This window comes from Abramis brama, assembly GCF_963993115.1.
Source record: "Abramis brama genome assembly, chromosome: 3".
Classification (NCBI taxonomy): domain Eukaryota; kingdom Metazoa; phylum Chordata; class Actinopteri; order Cypriniformes; family Leuciscidae; genus Abramis; species Abramis brama.
Window position 1 is genome coordinate 19,330,784 of NC_139965.1, and position 25,221 is coordinate 19,356,004.

Genomic DNA, 25,221 nt, shown 5'->3' on the forward strand with positions numbered 1-25,221 from the left:
CTTAAACAGCTTATAGGGTTGTTTCCTTATTTTTACAGCCAACAGAAAAACCTGGCATGCTTTCAAGAAATTTCTGCAAAATATCAACACTTCCTCTTCTTCTGCATTTCACTCCTACAGCACAAAAGCACATTATGTCTAAGAGCATGTGAAGGTTTTGAGTGCATATCACTTTTAAATTCCTCAATTATCATGAAGGAATTTAGACATATTAGTTTAACTACTGATCAAGGAAACAGTCATAAATGCAAAACAGTGCAGCAAAATGCACCCCAGAGGAACATTGCAACACTGCCATGGTCAGGAAGTCACACTCTTGACTAAGAGTTGTATGAATTTTTTTTTTTTTTTTTAACCCTGTTAGCAAGTGAGCTTTAAAATATAGCAAAACACAAAAGAAAGCTCACTGAACTTTAATAGCACCTTCAATATGCTGTTTCTTTATAGAGAACTGATTGTTAATCTGTCACACCTCTCATACATATTCAGGTTTGCATAGCAGGATATGAAACTAATCTATGCCAGGCAATAGCCAACAGCATGCACTTTGTTGTATTGGTCCAATGATTATTAAACCAGAGCTAAACCCACCCTTAGCGTGTCTTCATCCAGATCCTTGACTTCCTGAATCATCCGCTGAATCTCCTGTTGAGGAAGGGCCGAGAGCATCGATTGGGCACAGAGGGCTGAGGCTGAAGTGAGCGGTCGTTCGGGTTTCCGTTCCTCGCACTCCTCCCCTCTCTCAATGGTACGCTCTCTCAGTTCAGCCAAGCTGTAGACCAGATATAAATGAGCTTGTTTGAAAGTGATTTAGAGCAGGAGAGGCCAACCCAGCTCCTGCTCCTGAAAGACTGCCATCCCACAGAGTTTAGCTCTAACCATAATCAAACACACCTGAACCAGCTAATAAAGGTGTTCAGGATTACTTGTGTGTTGAAACTGAAGTCTGTAGGAAGGTAGTCCTCATGGAGTATGGTTGGCTCAAACTCAATTTGAGACATGGCTGAGACTATGTTGGTTCCAGAATTACAACCAGCGTCAGTTGCGCTTCACTGCCATTTACAAATTCTCTCCCATGGCCTCATGGGATAGTAAAGTGTCCATCATATGCACAATTCAAAATATCGCTGGAAGTAGTAGGTCATCCAGGTACTTTTGGCCTATATTTTAGGAATACTGAAAATTTGGACACTACCCCGCTGCTGTAGATTAGCTCAGTTTGGTGTGTTTAATTATAGTTGAAGCTAAACTCTGCCAGACAGAGGCCTTCCAATAGCAGGATTGGACTCCCCTGTTCTACTGCCTTAGACTTCTTCAAACTACAGACTCATTTTAGGTTTCACTTGCAAATGTTGCGGCCAATTAGCTAATATCTCACCACATTTATCTATAAACTACTTTAGGTCAAACATGCATGACGGGAAAGTGTTTGTTTTTTTCCCTTCTTACAGTGATAAGGACTAGTGCGAGAGTTTACAAGACATTAGCATGAAAGGGTTTGTTGTTTGTGACTAACTCAACTGAGCTGCATTTCCTCTTCTCGTTTCATTTAAAACAGACTCCCGAATCATTCAAAACTCTGCAATGCCTTTATCGTACAGCCAGTTCTTAACTTGAAAGAAGTTGACATTGTTGGCTTCAGTCCCAGCAAGTGATCTTATTCCTTACCATCAGCCAACAAAACACTGCATCGAGTATTTGTACCCCAAACGCTTTCATCTTCTGAATGCATTTGTCCTACATTGTTTTCAGAGATACAGTAATATGTTTGGATAAGTTACATACCTTACAGAGAAACCCCTCTCACTGTTTTCTAGTGCTGGTGAAGGTGGGGGGTCTTCGGCAGAAGAGTCTTCTTCTATTGGGTTATGAAGAGGGGATCCAGGTGGGGCGCTCCAAGGGTTCCCAATCCGAATGCAAGGGGACTGCGGCAGGGATTGCATGGATCGCATCAGAGCATTGGACACCTGGTTGCTGAAGGACAAGATTATCCCCAGGCTCTCCCCTTCTAAGCCACTTGAGGTGGGGGTATCTGAAGAGGGACTGAGGGGTAGACTTCGGGTCCTCAAGCTCACCGTATGAGTTCCAGCACCTTCTAGTTTTTCTCCAATACCCTCTTTTGAGCTGCTAGATCTTCTTGGTACGTGGCTTGAAGGGGGTGAATCCTCTTGAGAAGGTGGGGGTGAATCCTCTTGAGAAGGTATGGGTTCTTGCTCATTCTCAGCAGCAGGTGGAAGCTCTTTTGAGTCCAGAGCAGGTTCCTCAACAGGGATTGGCTTACAGGGCTCTGAATCATGAAAAGTTGATTGTTTTTCTTCCTCTGCAGGATGGGGCACTGAAATGATATCTGAACTGGGGGAAGCTGTTTGCTCTTCTTCCTCTGCAGGCTGGGTGGTGGCTGAAATTGTTGGTGTCGACTGGCAGTTATCATTATTGTGCAAGTTGTTTGTGTTAACTTTGGTTCTCTCTGCATTGCTGTAGTCTGCAGATGAGGTTTTAGCTGACTTCTCCATTGGAGGAAGAGATGCTGTTGGGGCCATTCGCCTGTTCGGCCTTTCGGCTCCATCGGCACTTGAGAAAGTCTCAAATGAGCTGATCTTCTGTCTGATTGACAAATTGGCTCCTGATGAAGCAGCCCTCAGACTAATCCCAAAGGTTCTGCCAGTATCGTGGCTCCTGTTATCTGGCTGCTTCAAAGCCTCTGTTATCGGTTTCCCAGATTTAATGCTCTTCATGCTTTGACGTACTCTTGCAGACTTTGGAGCCACCGGGGGCCCTTTTTTAACATTGGGAGATTGTTCATATTTGGAGTCTGAGGTGATGTTTGTGGTTTCAGAGGCAGTGCTGTTAACTTCAGCATCTCCATTTTGGTCACTCATGGTTTTGGAGCAGAATGACTGGTTCTCTGGACTTTCGGTCAGCTTTACCCAGGGGTCAAGTGGTTGATCTGTACTGACCTCCAAATGAGCCTGACGTCTCAGACCGACCCTCTTACTCGGACTACACACTTGAGATGGGGACTCTGGACCTGTAACATAATAGTTTTCACATGTATTTCCCTTTACTTAGCTGCAGAACAGAGAAGTTCAAAGTGAGAACTAACTCGCGTGCTGCCACACATCCAATAATTGTCACAATAATTGTTCTATTTTCATTTAAAAACAGAACAGCTATAATACACTTTTTTTTTTTTTAACCTGCTAACTGCTACTTAGTTTTATAAAAATATTGTTATTAGGACACTGAAATGTACTATTACTATTACAGCTGCAATAGGAAATGAAAAGTCTCAGCATACTGTACGTTTCTTGAAAATCAGATATCAGAATAATACAAAGTAAATGTTTATGTGAAAGTTTTGAAACCTGCATGACATATTGCTATTTTTTAACTGAATATTAACCAGTAGAAGGTGTATTTCTGATTAACATACCTTTGTGCTGTCTGTCCCCTCTGTGTGTTGAGTCCCTTTTAGGCTCAGAGATACAGGCAGATGCTTTAGTTCCGACTTCTGCGTGTTCAACCACTTCCTGTCACAAAAACAGGAAATGGCTGGCTGAGTTTAAGTCTTAAAAAAAATGTGAAAAGGTGTAGAAATGCATTCAGTATCATTTCATCATGCATCACTGTTGCAAACAGAAACACAGGCATGTACACAGTACACACACAAGAGCCATGCCCCATGCAAAACGCTCAAGCATTACGATTCCTGTAACAAAAAGATGCACTATTGTGCAAATAAGATTTTAGTATGAAGTGCACACAAATTCATTTTCACACTGTCATCAAACACTGACATGTCCAAAAAGAGGTAGCATGATTTTCTACGTACATTTTTAAACAGAAGCCTTGAGATCTTTCTCAAAGCCCTGTACAGACTGCAGAAAAACTAGATGCATGTGGAGAGACAATAAAAGACTGTAAGGCAATAAAAGATTTTAAATAATGAGTCACTGTAAAATATATAGGTCTATTTAAGGTTAAATGTATTTATTTGTGAAGGAAATATTTATATAAAGGACATATATTTATAAAATTGTTGTAAGTCCATGTTTTAGATGCTGCGACTGGTCCCTATTTGTCAATTTTTTTCTCACTTTTAATTAACATTTGACTATTTTATTTTAATGATCCTCTGGTGTAACAAATGATGATGTGTAAATATTCAGTGTAGTCTGAACAAATGAATACTGCTTTTTTTATATGGCTAAACCCCTGTTATGGTACACTTTTGTTTGTAGAATAAATTAAACTAAATTAATCAAATAATGCATTTCTACAATGGCATTGATAACGGAAAATCTAACACTGTTGACCGGGTGCACCTTTAAAGGAACATGCCGACTTTTGGGGACTTTAGCTTATTGACCGTATCCCCCAGAGTTAGATAAGTCCATACATACCCTTCTCATCTCCGTGCATGCCGTAACTCTGTCTGACGCACCCTCTGCTAGCCTAGCTTAGCACAAAGACTGGAGGTTAACGGCTCCAGCTAGCATACTGCTCCCAATAAGTGACAAAATAACGCCAACATTTTCCTATTTACATGTTGTGATTTGTATAGTCACAGCATGTACAAATAACAAGGTCACATGAGACACAGCCATCTTCTAACCGTATACATACTGGGAACTATATTCTCAGAAGGCAAAGCACTGCTACTTCTTATTGGGAGCAGTATGCTAGCTGGAGCCATTTACCTCCAGTCTTTGTGCTAAGCTAGGCTAGCGGTGGGTGCGTCAGACAGAGTTACGGCACGCACAGAGATGAAAAGCGTATGTATGGACTTATTTAACTCTGGGGGATACGGTGAATAAGCTAAAGTCCCAAAAAGTCGACGTGTTCCTTTAAGAGTTTTAAAATGTAATGTCTTATTTACTTCCTGTTGGGGTCCTGATAAGCAGTCTGTTATGTCTTAAGTGAGCATAAACAGTTGAGAAAGTAAACGGCATGTGTATCAGTATATTAGATCTGTGCATGTGGTCTTAAAGTGACAGCAGCCTAATATTCCTGCTGCTGTCTGTGTTTTTAATGTTAATCAAATAAAGGACAAGGAAAAAATAACTTAATGCTCTTGACTGAATAACTTTTGTAACTTTATTTAGGATTAATTAATAAGGATGTTTAATTCATACAGTGGAGACTATGCAGTTATTTTACATTTGCTAACTTTATTACATTTATGTACCTGAAAACTTCTGTCAGACCTACCTAAACAACCTGAAAAGCACTGTTTGATTAATTTATTTACATTTCATTTTATTTATACATATATTTGTAATCTTGTATTTATTTGTGTTTTTGCTTGTAATTTGATTATTTGCTCTTATTTTATTACCGACTGATTACTTGTCTTTAACAGTGTTTTAAATTTATTTTAGTTAGGCTAGTACCTTTAGCTGTGGTATATTGGAATAGAGAATTGTGTATTTTCACTGGTATCTAAAATTTTGGTGTCATTACTGCCTGTTTTTGCAAAAACAATATCATGGCTGGTAAAAATTGTTTATGACCGGTACACTTTCTTAAATCACTGGCCATTGGCAGGTGTGGGAAAAAGAATATTCAAATAGATAATACCAATGCTTTTACTTAAAATCGTCTTGTTAATTTTGACACATTTCTGTTTTTCACAGATGAGACAAGGCACACTATAAGAAAAAAAGGTAATGGTATTTGTCCCTATAAGGGCCGTAGCATTACAGCTATTCACATGCACAATGATGGTGCAAGATTTTCATATGCAAGACTTGTGAAGAATTTGACAATAAGGCAAGTGTTGAAGTCAAGCCAATCATGTCTTGACTTACAATACTCAACTACCATTTATGGGCAATGCAACAATCTCACTGTGAAAAACGCCTACTTGTGAATAGTCTCTTTGACAGAGAGCAAAAAAAGCAACAGAAATACAATCCAAATTGTAGATTTAAATCCTGTATTTGATGAATTTATTGGACATAACATCATTGACATGATATTAAATGATGTGAAACCCTACACAAGGAAGATAAAACAAAGAACTAAACATTTTAACTGACCAAAAAAGTTTTTGCTCAATAGAATATAATGCATTTCATAAACGTGTACAGTATATAGCCATACCTGGCAATTGCTTTGAGAAGGCAGCAGATCTTCCTCTTTTACTGGAGAACCTCGACTAGAGCCGCTCGAATCAGTCAGCGCTTCCTGACTGCTGACTTCCTGTCGTCTGCAGTACCTCCGTGCCTGGTTTGTTGGTCCTGGCTTAGAAATTCTCACCCCACCTGTATGCACATCTAATGTTTGTTGTCCAATGAAATTTACTGGACATTTATAGGGAATGTTATAGTCATCATCAGTGAACGAGGTTGGAGAAAGTGTGTTATTAAGTGAAGTTTCACTGTTAATTGTTAAAGAGACGTCCATGCTCTGTACTCTGGTGACGTGCTCCGGTTGTAGGAAGGATTGAGTGGTGACGCTGGCTGGTGTACAGCGCTGGCTGTAGGCGCCCTCACTGCATGATCGGATCATGGGTTTCTGTGCTCGTCTACAGGCCAGATGACTACCGCTCCTGTCCAGACAGCGGATACACTTCTGTCTGCTGTGCGAACAGGGTTCTGCTCTCCTCAGACCTGAGATCAGATACAGACATGTCTAAACCAACTGCCTATCTTCTTTGCAGAAGAGTCACCATGGACAGTTCATTTTGTACAAAGTACAAAGCAGACATGGGTGCACGCCTGAGACTTTGACAACCGGGGTCCCAGAGAATCATCACTATACCTTTCGAAGGCCCAGTGTATATATAGATTTTGCATTTATATTTGGCATTTTATATTTATTGTAAAATATTCACTATAGAAATATCCATGCCTTTTTAAGATTTTACTTATTTTCATGATTTTGTTTTTTATTTTGAAAATTTTCTGAACATTTTCAAGTTTCCCATGACCGCTGGAACCCTGCAAGTCATGTTGGAAACAATTTGAAGATTTAAGCCACGTCCTCAGTCTCTGCTTCCCACTTCTAAGTAAAGCATAACTTTACAACTAAAATAGTTTCCAACTCACACATTTGAGTACACAAACAGCATTTCTTTTTCCAAAAAAGTGAATCCAGGCACAACCACCTCTTAAAGGTAAATGAAAGAGGTGGTCTTCTCCAAGCTATTTCTGAGAAACACTGTTGACATTTAAAATATAATTGCTCCGCCCCCAAAATGCACAAGCACGCAATACACGAGTGGATGTCTTATCAAAGCTAAAGCGAAGCAAAATAATGCATCGCAAAAAAAAAGTGAAGATGATGAATGAATGACAAGGAAGAACAAACAATTACCATAAAGTACACAAGAGTAAATACAAGCAATATTTGATTGTTAGTCGCCAGCAGCACACCAGATCCAGACAAACAATGACACTCAAAACTGTCCTGTTACTATAGCAAGAATTACAACAAAAGCATTTCATGGTTCTGTGAAACATAGCAAAACCAGATTACTCCCATATGGAGAAGAAACAATGCAACCTCGGCGTCCGTTTTCAGACCTTCCCGCTTAGGCGTCTTTCGTAATGTCTCTCAGCCATCTCTCTTTCTACAGAAATTCTTCAAATCTCCCTCTTGCTTACTCTCTCTCCTCCCCCATCATAAGTGGACACGCCCCCTAATGCTGATTGGCTACAAGTGTTCAACAGTGTTTCTCAGCAATGGCTTAATGCATTGGATGTGATTGTGATCCTCCTAGTATTAATTAGATTTCATGATCATCCATTTGATTGATGCCCACTCACAATAACACTTTTTATGCCATTAATAAAGGAAGTTGTTAATGTGGTTACCCCGAAATAAGTTTACGTTCTGTACAGAGCCACAGTTACAGTTGCAATTATGCTGTAAAATCACTGTGTGAAATAGGCCTTCAGAGCAAACAAAAGATCAATAACTCACTACTGTTACATCCATCCATACTCCACTGACTCCTGTCTCTCCTCAGTCTGCTGTGCTCCACCGCCTGAGCGATTGCATCATTGAGCTGCTGCTCAGAAACCTTCATAAACACAAAGAAACACGTGCGAATTATAGCCTTTAAATTTTAGCACACACTCAGACAACTTCTAATTTATGAACAATAATGTGAAGGTTTGACTGCTCACAGCCATAATGAAGTGTAAATTGTCTTAACACATGCGAGTAAATCGGGCAGATGAAGCTCTCTTATGTTATACTCCTGAAGGGAAAGTAAACCTACTTTTGGGTCAGGGTGTCGACTGATGATGATCTGAACCGGGCCCGGGCTGCACTGACTCAGAACCGTGTACACATCGTTCAGTGTCATGTTGCAAACCACTGTGTCATTGATCTCCATGATCTCATCGCCACATCTGACAAACATTCACATACTACTTACTAACAACCCAGCAACCACACACATTATTACAACAATTCACAGCGCTGCAGTTTGGTTACTTTTAAAAACGTTCTAGAAACCACACTTATGAAAATAAAATAATGTTGCCATTTATAACATGATATGCAGTGTATAATTTGGTTGACCAAAAATGATCAGTACCGAACCACAACTTTGAGTAAGGTTACTTTTTTTAGTATACATCTTAATCTTAAAGTAATACATTGTGGAAACATGCCTACCTTTATGTAGCCTCAAAACATCAAATTAACATATTTTTACTATATAAAACCAGACCAAACTATTTTTTTTTAAAGATTTTTGCTGCTTGTTCAAATTACTTTGCTAAAATGCGCTAATGCGACAGAGTTCTTGAACATTTTGTCACCACTTAATTTCATTATGTCCAATCCCAATGTAAGTGAACTTAATTACTTTCTATTGAGAAATGTATTGTTTTTGGTGACATAACCAACTGGGCAATGGATCTGTATTTCCCAGCAAGCTTTATGGGATTACATTCTCTTCCAACTGATTCAAGAAAATATTACTTGTTTAAACTTGTTTTAGTCCTGTTGTACATATCTAAACTAATTGCACATAGCTTTCCTTAATTAAGTTCATTGAATAAACTATTTTTGAGTGCAAACTGCAACACTTGTGGAACATTTTGTTTTAAAAACGCAACTATAATTTCCGTACATTTACACTTATTGGGGGGACTTTGGGATTTGTAATTTGCTAAGTACATCTTCCCAACATTTAACTATAGTAAACTGAGATTATTAAAATGAGTAAAATTTTGTGAATGGAGAAGTTTATTTGAAAGGGTGCATAAAAAATATGAGTCTTATAATAATATTTAAGTATATTGCCTAAAGGTGAGGTGTAATTTTAGATAGGCTGAAAATGTACAGTATATTCAGATTTTCTAATTAACTATGAAGAAATATATAACAGAAAACATTGGAGTCTTAGATCTCATATTAATGTATTTTATGTTATTGGCAAAATTTTACTTTTTAAAGATGTGACAGGTTCAAACCTTAATCGTCCATCCATGTGTGCCACTGATCCTGGTGACAGCGTGTGAATGAAGATTCCCGGGCAGCCGCCAGCTGAAGGTACACAGCACAAGCCAATGCCTAGACCTACGCCAATCTCTAGACATATTCAGAAAATACACATTAAGAAATACTCACACGTTCATTTTCTTCTGAGACTTTTGTAGACATCATAATCAGTTACAATAAAATGGTGGCTAATGTATATAGTAGGTTTATTTTTTAGTTACCATGAAATCACTGGACAATTAACTAATGTTAACAAATACAACCTTTGATTTTAATGACGTATTAGTAAATGTTGAAATTAATATTAACCAATATTAATAAATGCTGAAGAAGTATTGTTCATTCTTAGTTCATGTTAACTAAGGTATTTAACTACTGTTAACTAATGAACCTTATTGTAAAGTGTTACTGACTCATTTTGTTTAAAACATAAATCTGTTCTTCTAGCTCACCATGACAACTATAGGTCACAAGGGTCATTGGAACCAATAGTTTAAGTGACCATTTTTTAGTTAAAGCATTTACTTTATTGTTCTATATTAAAGTCCTCTGACTGAGAGAAAGAACGCATTATCTTGGTGTTTTGGGAAGAGTCTCCTATTTATAGTTAGAGCCTGACCAAATCCAACCTTGAAGAAGCTGTGTGTCTGTGTGTGTGTTAGTATTCTTGGTTACAGGTTAAGGAACAAGTGGCATTATTGGAGATGGACTGGCTTGTTTTCTTCAACATGTTGACGCCTAGGCACACAGTCTCGTGACCTCGGAGGGACACAGGGTCCCTAACTCAGGGTCCTGATGACGGCCGTACAGACTTTGGAGATGTGCTATATTTATCTATTTCTTAGCCAATCAGAATCATTCAACCTGAAGTAATGACGTAGCTTAGACCTTGGTGAAGGGTATAACTGCTGTGATCTTTGTAAATGTAGAGAGGCGGCCTACAAACTCCTTGTGAGTCTTGAAACTGATGAAACTGCAAACTATCTTTGCAAACTAAATTAAATTCTTTAATTTATTATAATTCTGACTCTTGTCTTAAATTGACTGCACTTCTAACTCCTGGTCATATCTGGTCCTTGGGTCTTTAATTGTAAATTCCCTAACATTAGTCACTCAAGGATTTTAATTTATGGTGTTATGCAGCTACACAAATGAGGCACACTTTAGCTCTGGAGACGTTTATGTTCAGGGCTCAGAATGAAAGCGTTTGATTGATGTGTGACATGAAACTTCAGCAACAGCTGGCAGGAGCTCAGAATAGTGCATTAACTCAGTCTAAGCAACGATTGCAATGCAGTTTGTATCCCAGTCAGATATGCGTAAACTAGAAATGCAGTCCACTAGCTCAAAAATGACATTTCTGTCAACATTCACTCACTTTGAAAGACTCGTGTCATTCGAATCTGTGTTTTTCTTTCTTCTGTGAAATGCAAGACAAGCAATGCTGAAGAATTCACTAGCATTGTTGTGCAATTACAAATAGGGACTGAACCCAAGCTTAAAAATATATTAGAAAAATGTAACTTGTGTATTATGTATAACTCTCCTGTAGTCATACATTTTGAATGAGAAACTAATTAGAGCTAATTTTATATTTCATAGCTCGTGCTGATAGACAAAACAATTCACTGCAATTGTACCAGTGTGTAGCCTATGTGACGAATAAAACTTTGAGATTTGGATACTAACCCTTCTGCAACGTGATCCCCATCATGACTCTGTCCTGGGGTTTTGCAGAGTTATTGAGGCAGTTATAGTCTCCCAAATCAGCACTGACTCGGCTTATACCGGTGCTGGAGCTCAGCGATCTGGATCTGCATAACTGAGACACCTGTCCGTTGCTGCCCAGCAAGGCGCCCACCCGCAGACTGGTCCTCACCACCAGCGTTAACAAACCCTTCTTCACTTGCTTCAGAAAGAGAAAACAAGTTTATTGCTGGTGAAACTTGATGGATTACTGATAGATCGACATATTGTCTAGGTGGATTAATCAGGTAATAGTTGGACCTTTTTAGACTTTTTGAGTAAATATTGAATAAAATAAATCATATGTATATATGAGTGTGTACTTATATATGTATGCATATATATATATATATATATATATATATATACACACAGTATTTCACTTAACTAATTACAGTTTTTGCTATGGCATTTTACTTTTTATTTTCTATTAAAGTTACTATTAAATCAGCCATCAGTCATCAACCACATCAGTCAAATGACAAATGAAGGCATCCAGGTGAGGCTACTCACTTTAAACTTGTGTAAGGCATCTTCATGTGTCAAGCCGTGCAGAGATTCACCATTCAATTCCAGTATCTCGTCTCCTGTAATCCAGAAACACTAATATAGTTTTCTATCCACTTCTGGGTAATGCAGCTGTGAGTGTTGATGGGAAAGCTACATTTTGAGGCAAGTGTCTGGATAGATTACCAATTACAGTATGATATTTTACTAATGAGTCCACCTTCCTGTAGTCTTCCATCAGCGGCCGCTGCACCTCCAGGGAAGATGGTCTTCACGTAAATCCCCATTGGGCCGTACATGCTGTCTTTGCCTCCTACTATACTGAATCCCAGGCCCTGGAATACCACGAGAGCGGTTTATATGGTGAGAACTCAATACGCATCATAATATTTGTTGCATATCTGACTTGTGTTTGGTTACCTTGCCATGGCCCTTCATGAGCACGATGTTGGAGATGATGAACGCTTGTACGCTACTGCAGGAGGGGACCAAGTGTGCTGAGCTTAGAGAGCGAGATGGTCTAACCACAGCCTGCAGAGACATGTCAAAGGTCTACGTTCAGGGCCAAAAAGGACAATATGAGATGTTTTCATTTCATGAAATTCTGCTTCACAGAGCAGATGTGTTCATACTGTATTTGTGTTAGATGTGGCATTCCCATGACGTTCATTAAAAATAGCCACTTTGCTGATGTGGAGCGGGAAAGCACTTTGTAGTGATGCTTTGAGCACTTACTGCAACAGCCATTTATTTGATTACCAGTATAATGATGGCCTTATCAAATAAAGTGCAACAGCTGAAAGGAAATTGACCATTCACTGTTGTAGTCTCATTCAGAACTGTTCAGGCAAAACAATTTTGAGTTTTGAGTTTTTGTAAGTGTTTTACATAAACAAGTTATTCACAAACCATCCGCAATCCAGTATAACCAGGCACTTTGCCATATTTAAAATCATTGTCATTTTTTTTTTTTTTTGCCTTAAAGTCACCAGATTGCAAAAAATTTTAGCTTATAACTTAACAAAAACTTTTATTATTCAATGTATTCGCTGCAATTGTAAAAATGTCAAGAGTTTGCTATATCTGTTATATCAGTTACACAGTTTAAAAACATTTTTACATTTTAATTTACATTTTATATTTAAACTTTTAATTTTATAATAAAAATGTATTATAATTCAAATTTATACACACAATTTTCCAAAACACAATTATTACACGCTAAGTCATATTTATCAGATGAAATGTCTAAATTATGACATATTAAGTAATTTATGGCATACTGTCATAATGAAAAATTATGGCTTTCAGGCCTGGTTTCACAGACGGGGCTTAGATTAATCCAGGATTAGGCCTTAGTTAAATTAGGACATTTAATTAGCTTTTATAAACATGCCTGAGAAGAAAACATTACTGGTGAGCATCTTGAGACAAAACAATGGCACTGACATATTTTAAGGTATATCAGTGCAAGTTGCTTTCAGTTAAAACAACTCAAACTTGCATTTTAGTCTGGGACTAGATTTAAGCCTTGTCTGTGAAACCGAGCATGAATGTCATAATTATGACTTTTTATGTCATAACTCATAACATTATGACTTTTTATGTTATCGTCCTTGGTGTAAACTGGCCTTTCAGCAGACTGCATGATCCGGTCAACCTCCCTCACCTGTGGAATGCTATGAGGAAATTCCAGCTGTTGAGAGAGAGACTTCCTGTTGCCGTAAAATCCTGTGGTGGCGTGGGCGTGACACGGGAACAGCTCTGGCGTCTTCATAATGATGGTATCCAAGTCTCCGATCCAGTACGGGTGAACGCCTAAAAGCACGTGGACACGTGAAGTTACATAAGACATCTTCTCGGTGTTGGATAATGGACACAGTAAAAAGTATGTGCATGGATCAGTGTTGGGAAGCAAGTGTAGGACATCATATGTTTACATTCAGGAGCTCAAAACATCTTCTGTTGGATGTTCTCAAGAGTTTATTAGGTTATATAATGAAAAAGGGCCGTTCTTCTGCAGTGCAGTGTTGCATGTGTGTAGTCAGAGCTCCAACTGGGATTAGCACGATCAAATTATACTAAAAAAATAAATATGAAGACATTATTTGGATTAGTGTTATGACTCTTGCATTGTGCGAAATGTCGTGTTCATGCAGGTTTGTCTCACTGGTGGAGTTGGAGCGAGATCTTTTGCAGGACGTCTCTTGGCAGCTCTGATCCTCATCATCACAGTTCTTGCTGTCATCGTCTGACACCTTAATAACTGGCATCTGCATACATGCACATAGTGGTAGTATGCTAGAAAAATATAGTATTCTACAAATCACTTAGAAACAGGGCTGGTGATGTGGGCTGGTTTACACCACCGTTAAAACGTTTTGGGCCAGTAAGACATTTTAATGTTTTGACATTTTAAAGTTTCTTATGCTCACTGAGGCTGGATTTATTTGATCAGAGATACCGTAAAAAAAGACAAAAAAAAAAAAAAACCAGCAATATTGTGGAATATTATTATACTTTAAAATGACTGTTTTATATTTTAATATCTTTTAAAATGAAATTTACTCCTGTGATGGCAAAGCTGAATTTTCATCATCAGTCTTCAGTGTCACATGACCCTTCAGAAATCATTCCAATATGCTGATTTAATGCATCCCTGATGAATACTGAAGAAAAGTGTTGGTAACACATCACAATAAGTTTTCATTTGATAACCTTAGTTAACTACATTAGTTTACATGAACTAACAATGAAAAACACTTCTAAAGCATTTATTAATTTTAGGTCATGTTAATTTCAACATATACTATTACACTTGTAAAATCAAAAGTTGTTTCTTTTAACATTATTTAATGGATCTGAGATAACACGAACTAACAATGAACAGTTAAAAAAAAACTTGCTGACCCCAAATTTTTGAACGGTAGTGTAACTATATATAAGTAATTGTGACTTTATTTATTGTTTATGTCTTTATATCTCACACTTGCATATTTATTTCTCATAAATGTGACTTTGCTACTTTATATATCACAACTGCAACTGTATTTCTTATGACATTAAATATTACAATATGACTTTTTCTTATGTATGTATTTTTTAATAAGAAATAAATGTATTTTTTCACTGTAAGGCAGAAACTGGCGTCCATAATATATCCATTTTAGTTATACCACACAAAACACAACATTTATAACCCTAATGTAGCTGAAGAGGCATCACAAAGCACTCTAACTTTGAAGATTTTCCAACTGAAGGGAAAAACAGGGTTTGTTTCCCACCTTCAAGTTATTGTTGTTTCCCATTGCCTCCTTTTCTCCGAAACTGTAGCCAAACTGGTCTGATTCATTGACATTAGTGAACAGAGCTCTGCTTTCACATGGAGAGAAACCCTGCAGTACAAACAACAGAAAAACATGGAACAATTCTCCTCAAATTCTGAATGGATCATACCGAAAGCCCTGTATGATTCTGTGTCTCTTTTCCCGTCCTGAATCAAATTAGTTTCTGCTGCACCTGGGATCTGCTCAGTGTCCTGAATGAATTCTGTTGGTTAAGGTCTATATAATCACATTTGACCTGTGCATTTCAGATCTGCTCACAGAGAGGTAGAAGAACCAAGTATGCTTTGCTGGTTATGTGGTGTTTGCTAAGTTAAGCATCACTATTACTATAGTACTTATACTTATGGTAACACTTTATTTCAATGGTCCACTTTAGACATTTTACTAACTATAAGTAGCTTTGTAGTTTCTAGTTAGTAGAGCTTTGACATTCTACTAACTAGACGTAACTAGAAGTACATGTCAACCAACTCTCATTAGTATATCACTAGAGTATTAGTAGACTGTCTGCTTAATATCTGCTAACACTTTATTTTGATGCTCCCCAACAGACATTCCACTGACTATAAGTAACTTTGCAAGTGCATTTCAACTTATTCTACTAACCCTAACACATGAGAGTTAGTTGACACGCAGTTGCAAAGTAACTTAGTTACTAGAATGTCTAAAGTGGACTTTCGATAACCTCAGTGATTTGTACAAACTCGTATCCCTAAGTATTAAACTTTGGTTGTAACTTATCTCACAACAGTTGTGCTACAGATTTAAATTATACGTCAAATCAAATAGCTTTTGGAAATGCAGTGGTCAAGATATCAAACATACGATTTTCAACCACCCACAACACTCTAGCATCATGGCGGAGAGTTTTGCATTCACATTTTCATCAATTACTGAAAATGTCATAAAAATAGTTGACATTCATTATATTTTCTTTTTGTAATGTTTATCTTGTTTTGAGTAAGCATAACCTAAATCTCAGAATTTCAAAGCACTGATTTAAACAAAAAGAAATGTTTCAGACTGCTTAATTCAAAGGAGTTCTTCGTTTTTCCAAGGCAGACGGTTTCCGTATTTCTGAATTTTTGAAGTTCACTGATTAGTTTAAGTATTTCTGTATATGGCTAATTGAAACCATTCTCAACTAAACAGCATGCTCATTTTGTTGGCTTGATAAATCAAACAAGAACAATAGATGTTTTGTTCAGAGGAATGAGCTCCTGATTTTTGCATAGCAATGTCCGCCCGCTGTCAGAAGCATAGCAGAGTTTGTAGGAGTGGAGTTGTTTGGGATCTCGGCTGGTCGTCTGACATTTTCAGAAAGCTTAGAATAGACATTCATCTATCCCAACCCACAGAACTGGCCTCTAATCAGATCAGAGGAATGTTGTGATGTTTCTAATGGACAAATAAAGTCTTACTTCAGTACTGGTGGTTCTACATACAGTCTTCAGCACAGGCTTTCTCTCTGGATCAGGCTCCTGTTTTCTTTGATCGTTTATAACCTGTCCGTTAAATGGGGCAAGCCTGTCTCCAAAGTAGACATAAGTGTCCCTAGAGACAACAAACAAGAAAATATGTGCATTAGGGCACTTGCATTTACACTGCAATATAGAGTTGCGTGTGTGTGTGGTGTATGTTTACGTGCATGTATTTTTCATGGGAATATGCCAATAGATTAGAGGGCATGTGTAATTTGTTAGAGGTAATTACACATGGATTGGGGCTAGTTTTTTATATATTTTTACAATACTACTAATTATTAGTATTACTATTATTGAATTAATAAAAAATTTATTAATTCATTTTAATTACAATTTTAATAATAAATATTATTCTAATGAATTATTCTTAATTGATTTAATGATTCCATTTAATAATTTAAATAATTTAATAAAATAAAAAATATTATTATTGTTTTTATTGAATTAATAACATTTAAATTACAATTTCTAATAATAAATATTATTTTAATGAATTATGCTTATGTTATTTAATGGTTTCATTAAGTAATTTCAATACTTTACCTAGTAAGATTGACACAAGGACTGGGACCATTTTTTTATATTTTTATTATAAAAATATTATTATTATTATTATAAAATAATATATATTATACAATAATAAATCCTTATTATTTAATTACAATTTGAATAATAAATATTATTTAATTAATTATGTTTATTTAATTTTACACTTTATTTATAAATGTATGAATGCTTTATGGGGTTTCATTCAATTATGAACCCTTTTAAAGTAAATTTTAATAATAAATATGAATTATATCTGTTGTAAATATTGCTTGTAAATAAGTCCTAATATACAATTTAATAAATAAAATCTTTATTATTACATCTGAAATAATTAGTATTGAATTTTTATATAATTATTATTGCATCTGAATGTAAATCTTAAAAACATGTTACTAAAAATTGCAGAATGTGTCATTTTTGTCTCAGGGTCAGTGAAACTCTGAAATACTGGCCCATTTTGACCAGCAGAAAGATCCTTATTGTTGAGGCCTGTGTTAGAACAACATAAAACAGTTGAAATGAGCTGATTAATACCTGTGTAAATCCTGACCAACAGTAGCACCATTGTCGCTGGACTGAAGTTTGTTATCACCCACTTGTAGACCCTCCTCGCGTGTGGCGACACACATTCTCCAGAAACTGCTTTCCTGTTCCAGAGGAACCATCAGAACAGTCAGACAAGGGCACTACTATTTCTTCATATAAAAAGTCTTTTAACAACCAAAAAAAAAAAGAAATCCACGGTTTGACAGCTGAAGTAAATGTGACCATAATAGCTGTGCTTTATTAGACCATGAACCACATCAGTGACCTTTACAGGGCCCCTCTATAAAGAGCTTCAATGTTTCACAATTAACTAGATGAGTGTTAGGCTCAGGAAACCGAAATTGTCAAGTGCTTGTAATTCTAATTTGAACAAACTTTCCAAAAAGGCCGTCTTTTCAGCAGTAGATTCATTCAGGTTGGAATACCATACTACCTTATTACTACTACTGTGCACCGAATGTTCTGTTTGCATGAAATACTCAGGTGATCAGTTATGAAACATTGTGTCCCACAATGCATTATGGTTGACTTGACCTTTCATTTTTAGTGTGAAGAATATTGCATTGTGGGACACAATGTTTCACCACTGAGTATCATCATACATTTCATGGGTAACACTTTACAATAGGGTCCCTTTAGCTAACAATGCACAAGTTACAGTATTAATGTTTGCTATTAAAATTACAACTGTTCATTGTTAGATCATATTAGCTCAGGTCCATTAAATAATATACAGATACAACTTTAGATTTTAATAATGTATTAGTAAATGTTGAAATTAACATTCACTAAGATTAATAAATGCTTTAGAAGTATTTTTCATTGTTAGTTCATGTTAACTAATGGAACCTTATTGTAAAGTGCTACAATTTGTGTACAACTTACACAAAACCAAGAACCACTTTCTGCGAGAAAGTGATACACCATACTATGAATGATATTTATTTTCTGCAGTATTATTATTGTGGCATCATCTATTTCAGATTGATCTGTCTCCAAAACTGATGATGTTTTTTTTTCTTGTCTAAGTTGGTCGTTCTTGGTCAGCATAAGTTACAAAGTACATTAGCATTTGAGCCACAAGTCAAACGTCTGGCTATAGCAATCACTTGTGAACATAGTCTATCTCTTATTCATAAAGTCCCAGCAGTGCCATTGCAAAGTAAATGTTGTTACAACACTTTTTATATGTTGTGCAAAGGTCACAGAGTGATTTATCAGTATGTTATGCTTTAAGACTTCACAAGAATGTCCTATGTGAGCTGTATGAGCTCTGCGTTCTGTGTCTCTCTGTATCACAACAAGCTCTCTTTTGTGCAGGAGTAATGAGTTGGGCAGAACCACAGAATCTCCCATCACACCAGCCATGTGATAATGATTCATTTCCAGGAGAGATCCCTGTGATCCCAGGCAAGCCAGAATTAACATTGGAAAACTTTTGAGAAATACTCTGACATTCTCAGATATCATCATAATGAGACAGTCTCTAAAAGGTCTATAAGTGACAGGCTTATAAAAGATTATATAGTGTATGCTTTCTGCAGTGATATTATTTTTGTCCATGGTCACTTTCTTAACCCATTAATACCTATTTTGTTTTTTGTCAAGTCACATTTCTTTATACAATGCAGATTGTCTCAAAGCAGCTTCACATTAATAAACGGCAAAAATAACAGTGTTAACACTTTAGTGACCGCCCGCTGAACGCATATCTTTCCCTCAATACAAATAATACAAAATTGAGTAAGTACCACTTATACTGAGTATAAGTACCACTTATATTTTATACGGCAGAATAAATTAAACATGACAGGAAAGCTGTGCATTATGCAAACAAATTGTTTGAAAAGCTCTTTCTAAAGTTTCTGGACAATCGTTAGGTTTATTGATAAAAAGAGCGGTAGGAACTTAAATGATTTAAGTTTAGAAAAAGAGTTATAGAAACTTAAATGATTTAAGTTCCTTCTAAATGTGACAAAAGTTAATAGACCTCAGTCAGGATAGACGTCATATTGGATTTAACGCGGATGAAAACGAGGCTATGATAGACTTAAAGACTTTCTTTACAATGGCAAGCATCGTATAAACGTACTAACAACAACAGTACAATCCACTAACCGCACTGTACTTCTGTCCATCACAGCCTTGTTTTCATTCCTGTCAAAAGTTAAATATGGTGCTACCCTGATTAAGGTCTATTCTACCTGTGAAAATCATTTCCGTTCACATGTCATCTGATGTAACCAATAGGAAAGCCCAGCTGCTGTGATGTCATCGGTAATACATACCTTGATGGAGAAGGACCTCCTCATAGTCCTTTTGGGGCCCTCTTGTCCCCTCTGAGACGCCTGGACACTGATGCTCCTCGTGATGCACTTTTCCGAACTTCCCATTGGCCCTTCCAGCGGGTCCCTGTGGTATCTCTCCTCCAGTCCAGCGTCCCAGGGCTCACAGTACCTCTCCTCTGGGCTGGAGGCGTCCTCATTGGTGCTGGAGCTACAGATGATGAGCGACCGTGACAGGATGGCCAGTTTCTTGGAGCGCAGTCCCGGTTTCCCCCTCTCCATCCTCTTGGTTCTCCTCCTGTGGTGCAGTTGCTGGTGGTGGGTGTTTCTCAGAGGCAGGATGGCCACAGAGGGAGGTTCTCTCCCAGGATGCATCACTGCTAATGGAGGGGGCCGCTCTGCAGACGAGAGCAATTAGAAAATTCAGTTAGGAGTCCGTTCTGCCATCCTCCTGTGCTCTAAGTGTTCTCAGAAATCATAGAGAGCTACAGGCGCAGATAAGAGCGCTTTTCTTCTCTGCTCCATGACGGGAGGGGGGAAAAAAGAGAAAGTATTGCCCCATGACTGTGAGAGGGAATTTGTACTGTACGCCTTCAAAATGAAGGAAATGAAATGGATTGCACAGATTTAAAGGGATAGTTCATTTGGGACATTTTGATTTCATTACATCATTTAAATGTGAAGCTGTCAAGTTTATCAATCATCAATTATAAAATACACTCTGATTACGCAAATCAATTCAATTTCAATTTATGTTTACGTACAATATCGCCAAAGCATTGTAAACAAAAGTAATGTAAAGTAATGACTAGGAAATAATATATGTACAATAGCCTATAAAAAAAACAACAATAAAAATTGTATGGAAGATGCTATGGAATTAATAAATATAAGATACAAAATATTAAATATATAGCCATTATGAAGAAGAAAAACATGGATAATGATGGTCTTTAATTATATTGATCAAGGCAGCAGTTGACTGAAAAATTGATGGGTAACTGTCTTCCCCCAGTAATATCTGCATTTGATCCGTTTATGCAAATCTCACTATACATATATAAGCATTATTATCATCAGTAAAAGTAAGGGTCTAAACCTAATGGTTTTTGTTGTTTTCTTTCCTTACAGGCATGACGGGATCTGTCATGCATTATAAATGACCCCCTGCACATACATTAGGAGTCATGTGAGATGAGCTCATATTCACGCTGACATGTGGGAATATACTGTGACTGCTAGCGTCTAAATCGCAATGTACTTTCTGGATAAAGCGCTTGGTGAGAATGATGTCATAGTCACCTGGTGGTGATAGTGAGCATTACTGTACCACAGAGAGAAGATTGCATGTGCATAGTTTCATGACCTCTCAGATATTAAAATTTCTCTTTGTCATAGGCCTATTGTCTGCATGAAAGCTTGTGGCCTGGGACCTTCAGTAAACCAGTCAGTAAACTTCCTGCATTGGAGCCAGAAGTTGTTTGCTAATATTGCTCTTGTTTTTATTTACATCACAGGCGTCACTGGTGTTTTGAAATGAGAGGGGCAGTAAAGATAGATTATGTAAAAAATGTTAATCTTAATGTTATAAGTCTTAATGTTATAGATATAAAATTCACTGCTTTAACAATCGAGCTGTATGGCCTTATACAACGCCATCGTGCCACTGAGATATGAGATAATATCTTTAGAGACACACTTTATGTTTGCTAAAATATTGTACCATTTTACTGTTTTAAAAATCAATTTTGATATAGCTGGAGTTCAGGTTTAAGTTGTTCTGCTATTATTTTACATTATGATATCTTACTTGTCAAGGACTTCAAAGAAAATTTGGTCTGTTTCTCTCACAAATTTATCAGACTTCACTCTTATGGAGTTTTATTGTCTCCTTTGCAGAGCTTCAACCAGTGTTTTATGGAAACGAGCTGCGTGAAGATTCTTTAAAATTTCTTCTGTATTCCACAGCAAATGTTGGCCTATTGTGTATGGGTTGGAACGAAATGAGGGTGAGTAAATTTTCATTTTTGGGTGAACTATCCCTTCAACCATATAGTGAGACTAATAAATTGTCATGCACATTCTCTCCTTCACCCATCACAAATTTATTTGATATTTAATCCATATCACTTTTGCATGAATCACTTATATGGAAAGACATTACCCTCAGTCTTACTCAGATTGCTCATGTGAGAATTAAAATATTTCCTTCCTTTGAAGTCTAGAAACATTATGACCTCCACAAATGAAACTTTATGACAGTAGCTCCCACTCTTGGTCTTTAAACACTACATTACCCAGCAGCTCCATTGTTTTCTCTGGCATAGGATATTCCCAACTTCAAATACTAACAAATGGCTCCAGCGTCCAGAAAGTTCTCTAATGTTGTGGTGCTGCTGAAGTTTGATAGGGTAATTAGTCTACGGAGAGACCCTTGTCCAGGCTTGTTAGGAGCATGGATCCTGACGCAATGAACCGCGAGGCTCTCTGTTCCAACCCCTAGTGAGCAGCCTACAAAGACAGCATTTAAAGGCATGGTCGTGCTCCTGATGTAAACTATTGAAGGATGTTCAGGTAGGCGGAATGATTTTCCACAACCCGTTCTCACTACACTGTCGCGTCGCGAAGAAAAGTGTATTTTTACCGACGTAGACTGAAATACATTGCATTGAGTGAGAACTAACCTTTAGCGTAAATACACAGAGAAGTAAATATAGGCATACCTTAAAAAATATCCTGCCGCCAAAGGCGTTGGAATTTTATCGTCTTATAACTTAGTTACATTGTTAGCCTATGTAGATATTTTTGAGCACCTGAACCTAAACATTTCTGAATATAGAACTCCGAACACGGACAGTAACATGCAGATTGAAGTAGCCTACAGTAACTGTTAAAAAAATACAGTAGCCTACAGTTACGTGTAGGGTTTGGGTTAGGTGTTCAAAAAAGAAAAATTTAAACATAAAAAAATTCCAGTTTAAAACCAGCTGATTAAATGTGTAATCAGTATACTTTAAAAATAAACACATGCGTGGACAAAATGTAACCAGCAAAATCTTGCTTTATGATCCAAATACATCAATGCCCTTCGTGTCAGTATGACATGGAGGTGTAACAGAAGCTAAAGTTCGCTTTTGGCATCAGTGATACTATATATATAGGCCTATGTGTGGAGGTATGGCAGCATAGAGTGCTGCAGGGATGATGTATTTTTGTAGGCAAAAATCTGGAAACAAGTTAGCATTTTGGCACTATCAGTTCCAACGTCCCAAGTTAATGGGTTTTATGGCTTTTTGGTTAAATGCCTGAAATAAGCTCGGTGGTTAACACAAGTTCTAGATATTATTCTACATAAAACGCATAAGTAATACCCCCTTGTGATTTTTAAAAGCTTTTACTTGTCTTGAAGGCAGTTTCTAACAAGTGGCTAAATGGGACTAAAGAGGTTGTCGAGGACATTAAGTGTCATCACACGAACAGGTAAGCTCATCTACTCACTAATCCGCTTTCACAGCCTCATTGGACCTGTCCAAATACTCACACTTGCAGTCTTGGCCACTTAAGAGCATGTGCTCATGACAGGACGTAAGTGCCTACACTTAACGCACAGTAATCCATACTAACTTTAATACCGCTTTGGAGCAGTTTCTGAGCGTATCCCCTCATTCATTACGTCCAGGAACTTACGTGCCCCGATTGTGTGTCATGTCTAGGAAAACTTTCCAGTGTAAGTTCAATTAATTGGATGTTACATATAATTTGGTCGTAAAGTGTTGCACATTTTATTGGTATAGAGACTCCAGAGATTATATGTATTTAGTAAACACTTGAACACTTTGGCCAAACTCCAGAAATACATCATGTATTTAGACAAGTGGTCAGGTGCAAAAACCTCAAATGTGGGTGTTTTGACAGGCCCACTGTGTTTATAATCATGCTCTTGCAACCTATTACAACTTCAACTTTCAGGGAAAATGTTTTTTAAAATAAAGACCGAAAGAGTTGGAAGCTTAATTATGGTGTCGTTCATTTGCAAATTGAGCATTTTACTTCTGACGAATGTATTTATAGGCTTTAAAATTAATAAAAGGTATGTTCATTAAGATGATCATGATTAACAAAATTTGTTAAAATCATAAACATTTGTTGGTCACAAAACGTATTTTCTGCAATAATCCAAAAGCTCAAGGGAAAATCCTTTAGGTTGTTGTCAAGGGAACTAGGGTGATGTAGTCTCGTGTGGCCAGACCTTCAGTCTGACGGCAGAAGGTCTGGACTCCACAACAGCTTTCATTGGCCAAGGAATGCCTAGATGCCGTCTGACCGACATGCAACGCAACCAATCACAGTTCGTTTTGTTCCACGTCATGTTTAGAGGCGTGTAAATGTAACGAATGTCCCTACAATAACAGACTGGTGTGTAAAACTCTTGGACGTATTTTAAAGAGTTTATGCAGGGTTTAGTTGATCCTGATAAGAGCTCATTGTCACAGTTGTAAATATGACGGTGTTCTTCTTCCATGAGGGGGTTTGGCATCACCGCGTCTTTGTTTCCAGGCAGACCGTTAAAGAGTGCGACACACACGTCTCCCGGAAGTCCTGTAGAATTCAACCAATTTTGTGTGCCATATGCAACAGACGTTCAGCCAACGTGTGACGTCTGAGGCTGAGAGTAGGGTGATGGTAACTTGCAGGTTGGCCAACAAACATACTGTACGTCATCACTGCTGTGCTCTATTAGCATGTATCCATTGTGGAGAAGGCAATCTTGCAACAAACTCAGTGGAAAAAAATCATTCAGGATGGCCAATAAAGTGAGAAATTATCAAATAAAAATAGTTATGTATGTTATGTAACAGTATGATTCGAAATCTTACCTAATATTTGTGTGTGCTACGTGTTTTGCTTGTTTTCTTATTGTTATTGCACTTATGAGTCATCTGCTTAGAAGCATGCTAACACCAACTATATTGAAATCAGTTGTGAGTTGGGCTGCTGCCTTTGTTGAGCATTTCAAATAAGTCACTTGTGTATATATGCAGTACAATGCAAGGCAGTATGTTTGTGAGGTCCTGAACAAGTTAATTCTGCTTCTCTTAATAGACATCTGGCCTGTGTAAGCCTTGTGTTTGCCTGCTTTAGACTGGAGCAAAAGTAGCATATCTGCCAACATCTTTTGCAATCACTGAGATCAGCTCTCTGGCTGATAGTCTAGCACTTTGTTTAAGATGCCTGGGACTCTTTTTAAACTTTTGCCAACATTTTAAGCCTAGTATAAATTGATCCTTTGCAATA

The 25,221-nt window shown here is 37.3% G+C and overlaps 1 protein-coding gene across 1 annotated transcript in view; it reads right to left on the reverse strand.

Annotated features, from left to right (window-relative positions):
- Nucleotides 1-25,221, reverse strand: part of il16 (interleukin 16) — a 32,184-nt gene that overhangs the window by 5,472 nt on the left and 1,491 nt on the right. Inside the window, exons 2-18 of the mRNA XM_084107593.1 lie at nucleotides 19,930-20,324; nucleotides 17,630-17,742; nucleotides 16,484-16,616; nucleotides 15,000-15,110; nucleotides 13,886-13,988; nucleotides 13,385-13,533; nucleotides 12,136-12,246; nucleotides 11,936-12,050; nucleotides 11,722-11,795; nucleotides 11,152-11,371; nucleotides 9,435-9,552; nucleotides 8,231-8,363; nucleotides 7,930-8,029; nucleotides 6,106-6,614; nucleotides 3,434-3,530; nucleotides 1,786-3,028; nucleotides 592-772 (exon numbers count right to left, since the gene is read on the reverse strand). Coding sequence (XP_083963719.1) covers nucleotides 592-772; nucleotides 1,786-3,028; nucleotides 3,434-3,530; nucleotides 6,106-6,614; nucleotides 7,930-8,029; nucleotides 8,231-8,363; nucleotides 9,435-9,552; nucleotides 11,152-11,371; nucleotides 11,722-11,795; nucleotides 11,936-12,050; nucleotides 12,136-12,246; nucleotides 13,385-13,533; nucleotides 13,886-13,988; nucleotides 15,000-15,110; nucleotides 16,484-16,616; nucleotides 17,630-17,742; nucleotides 19,930-20,324 — 3,905 coding nt within the window. The remainder of the gene's footprint in view (nucleotides 1-591; nucleotides 773-1,785; nucleotides 3,029-3,433; nucleotides 3,531-6,105; nucleotides 6,615-7,929; nucleotides 8,030-8,230; nucleotides 8,364-9,434; nucleotides 9,553-11,151; nucleotides 11,372-11,721; nucleotides 11,796-11,935; nucleotides 12,051-12,135; nucleotides 12,247-13,384; nucleotides 13,534-13,885; nucleotides 13,989-14,999; nucleotides 15,111-16,483; nucleotides 16,617-17,629; nucleotides 17,743-19,929; nucleotides 20,325-25,221) is intronic.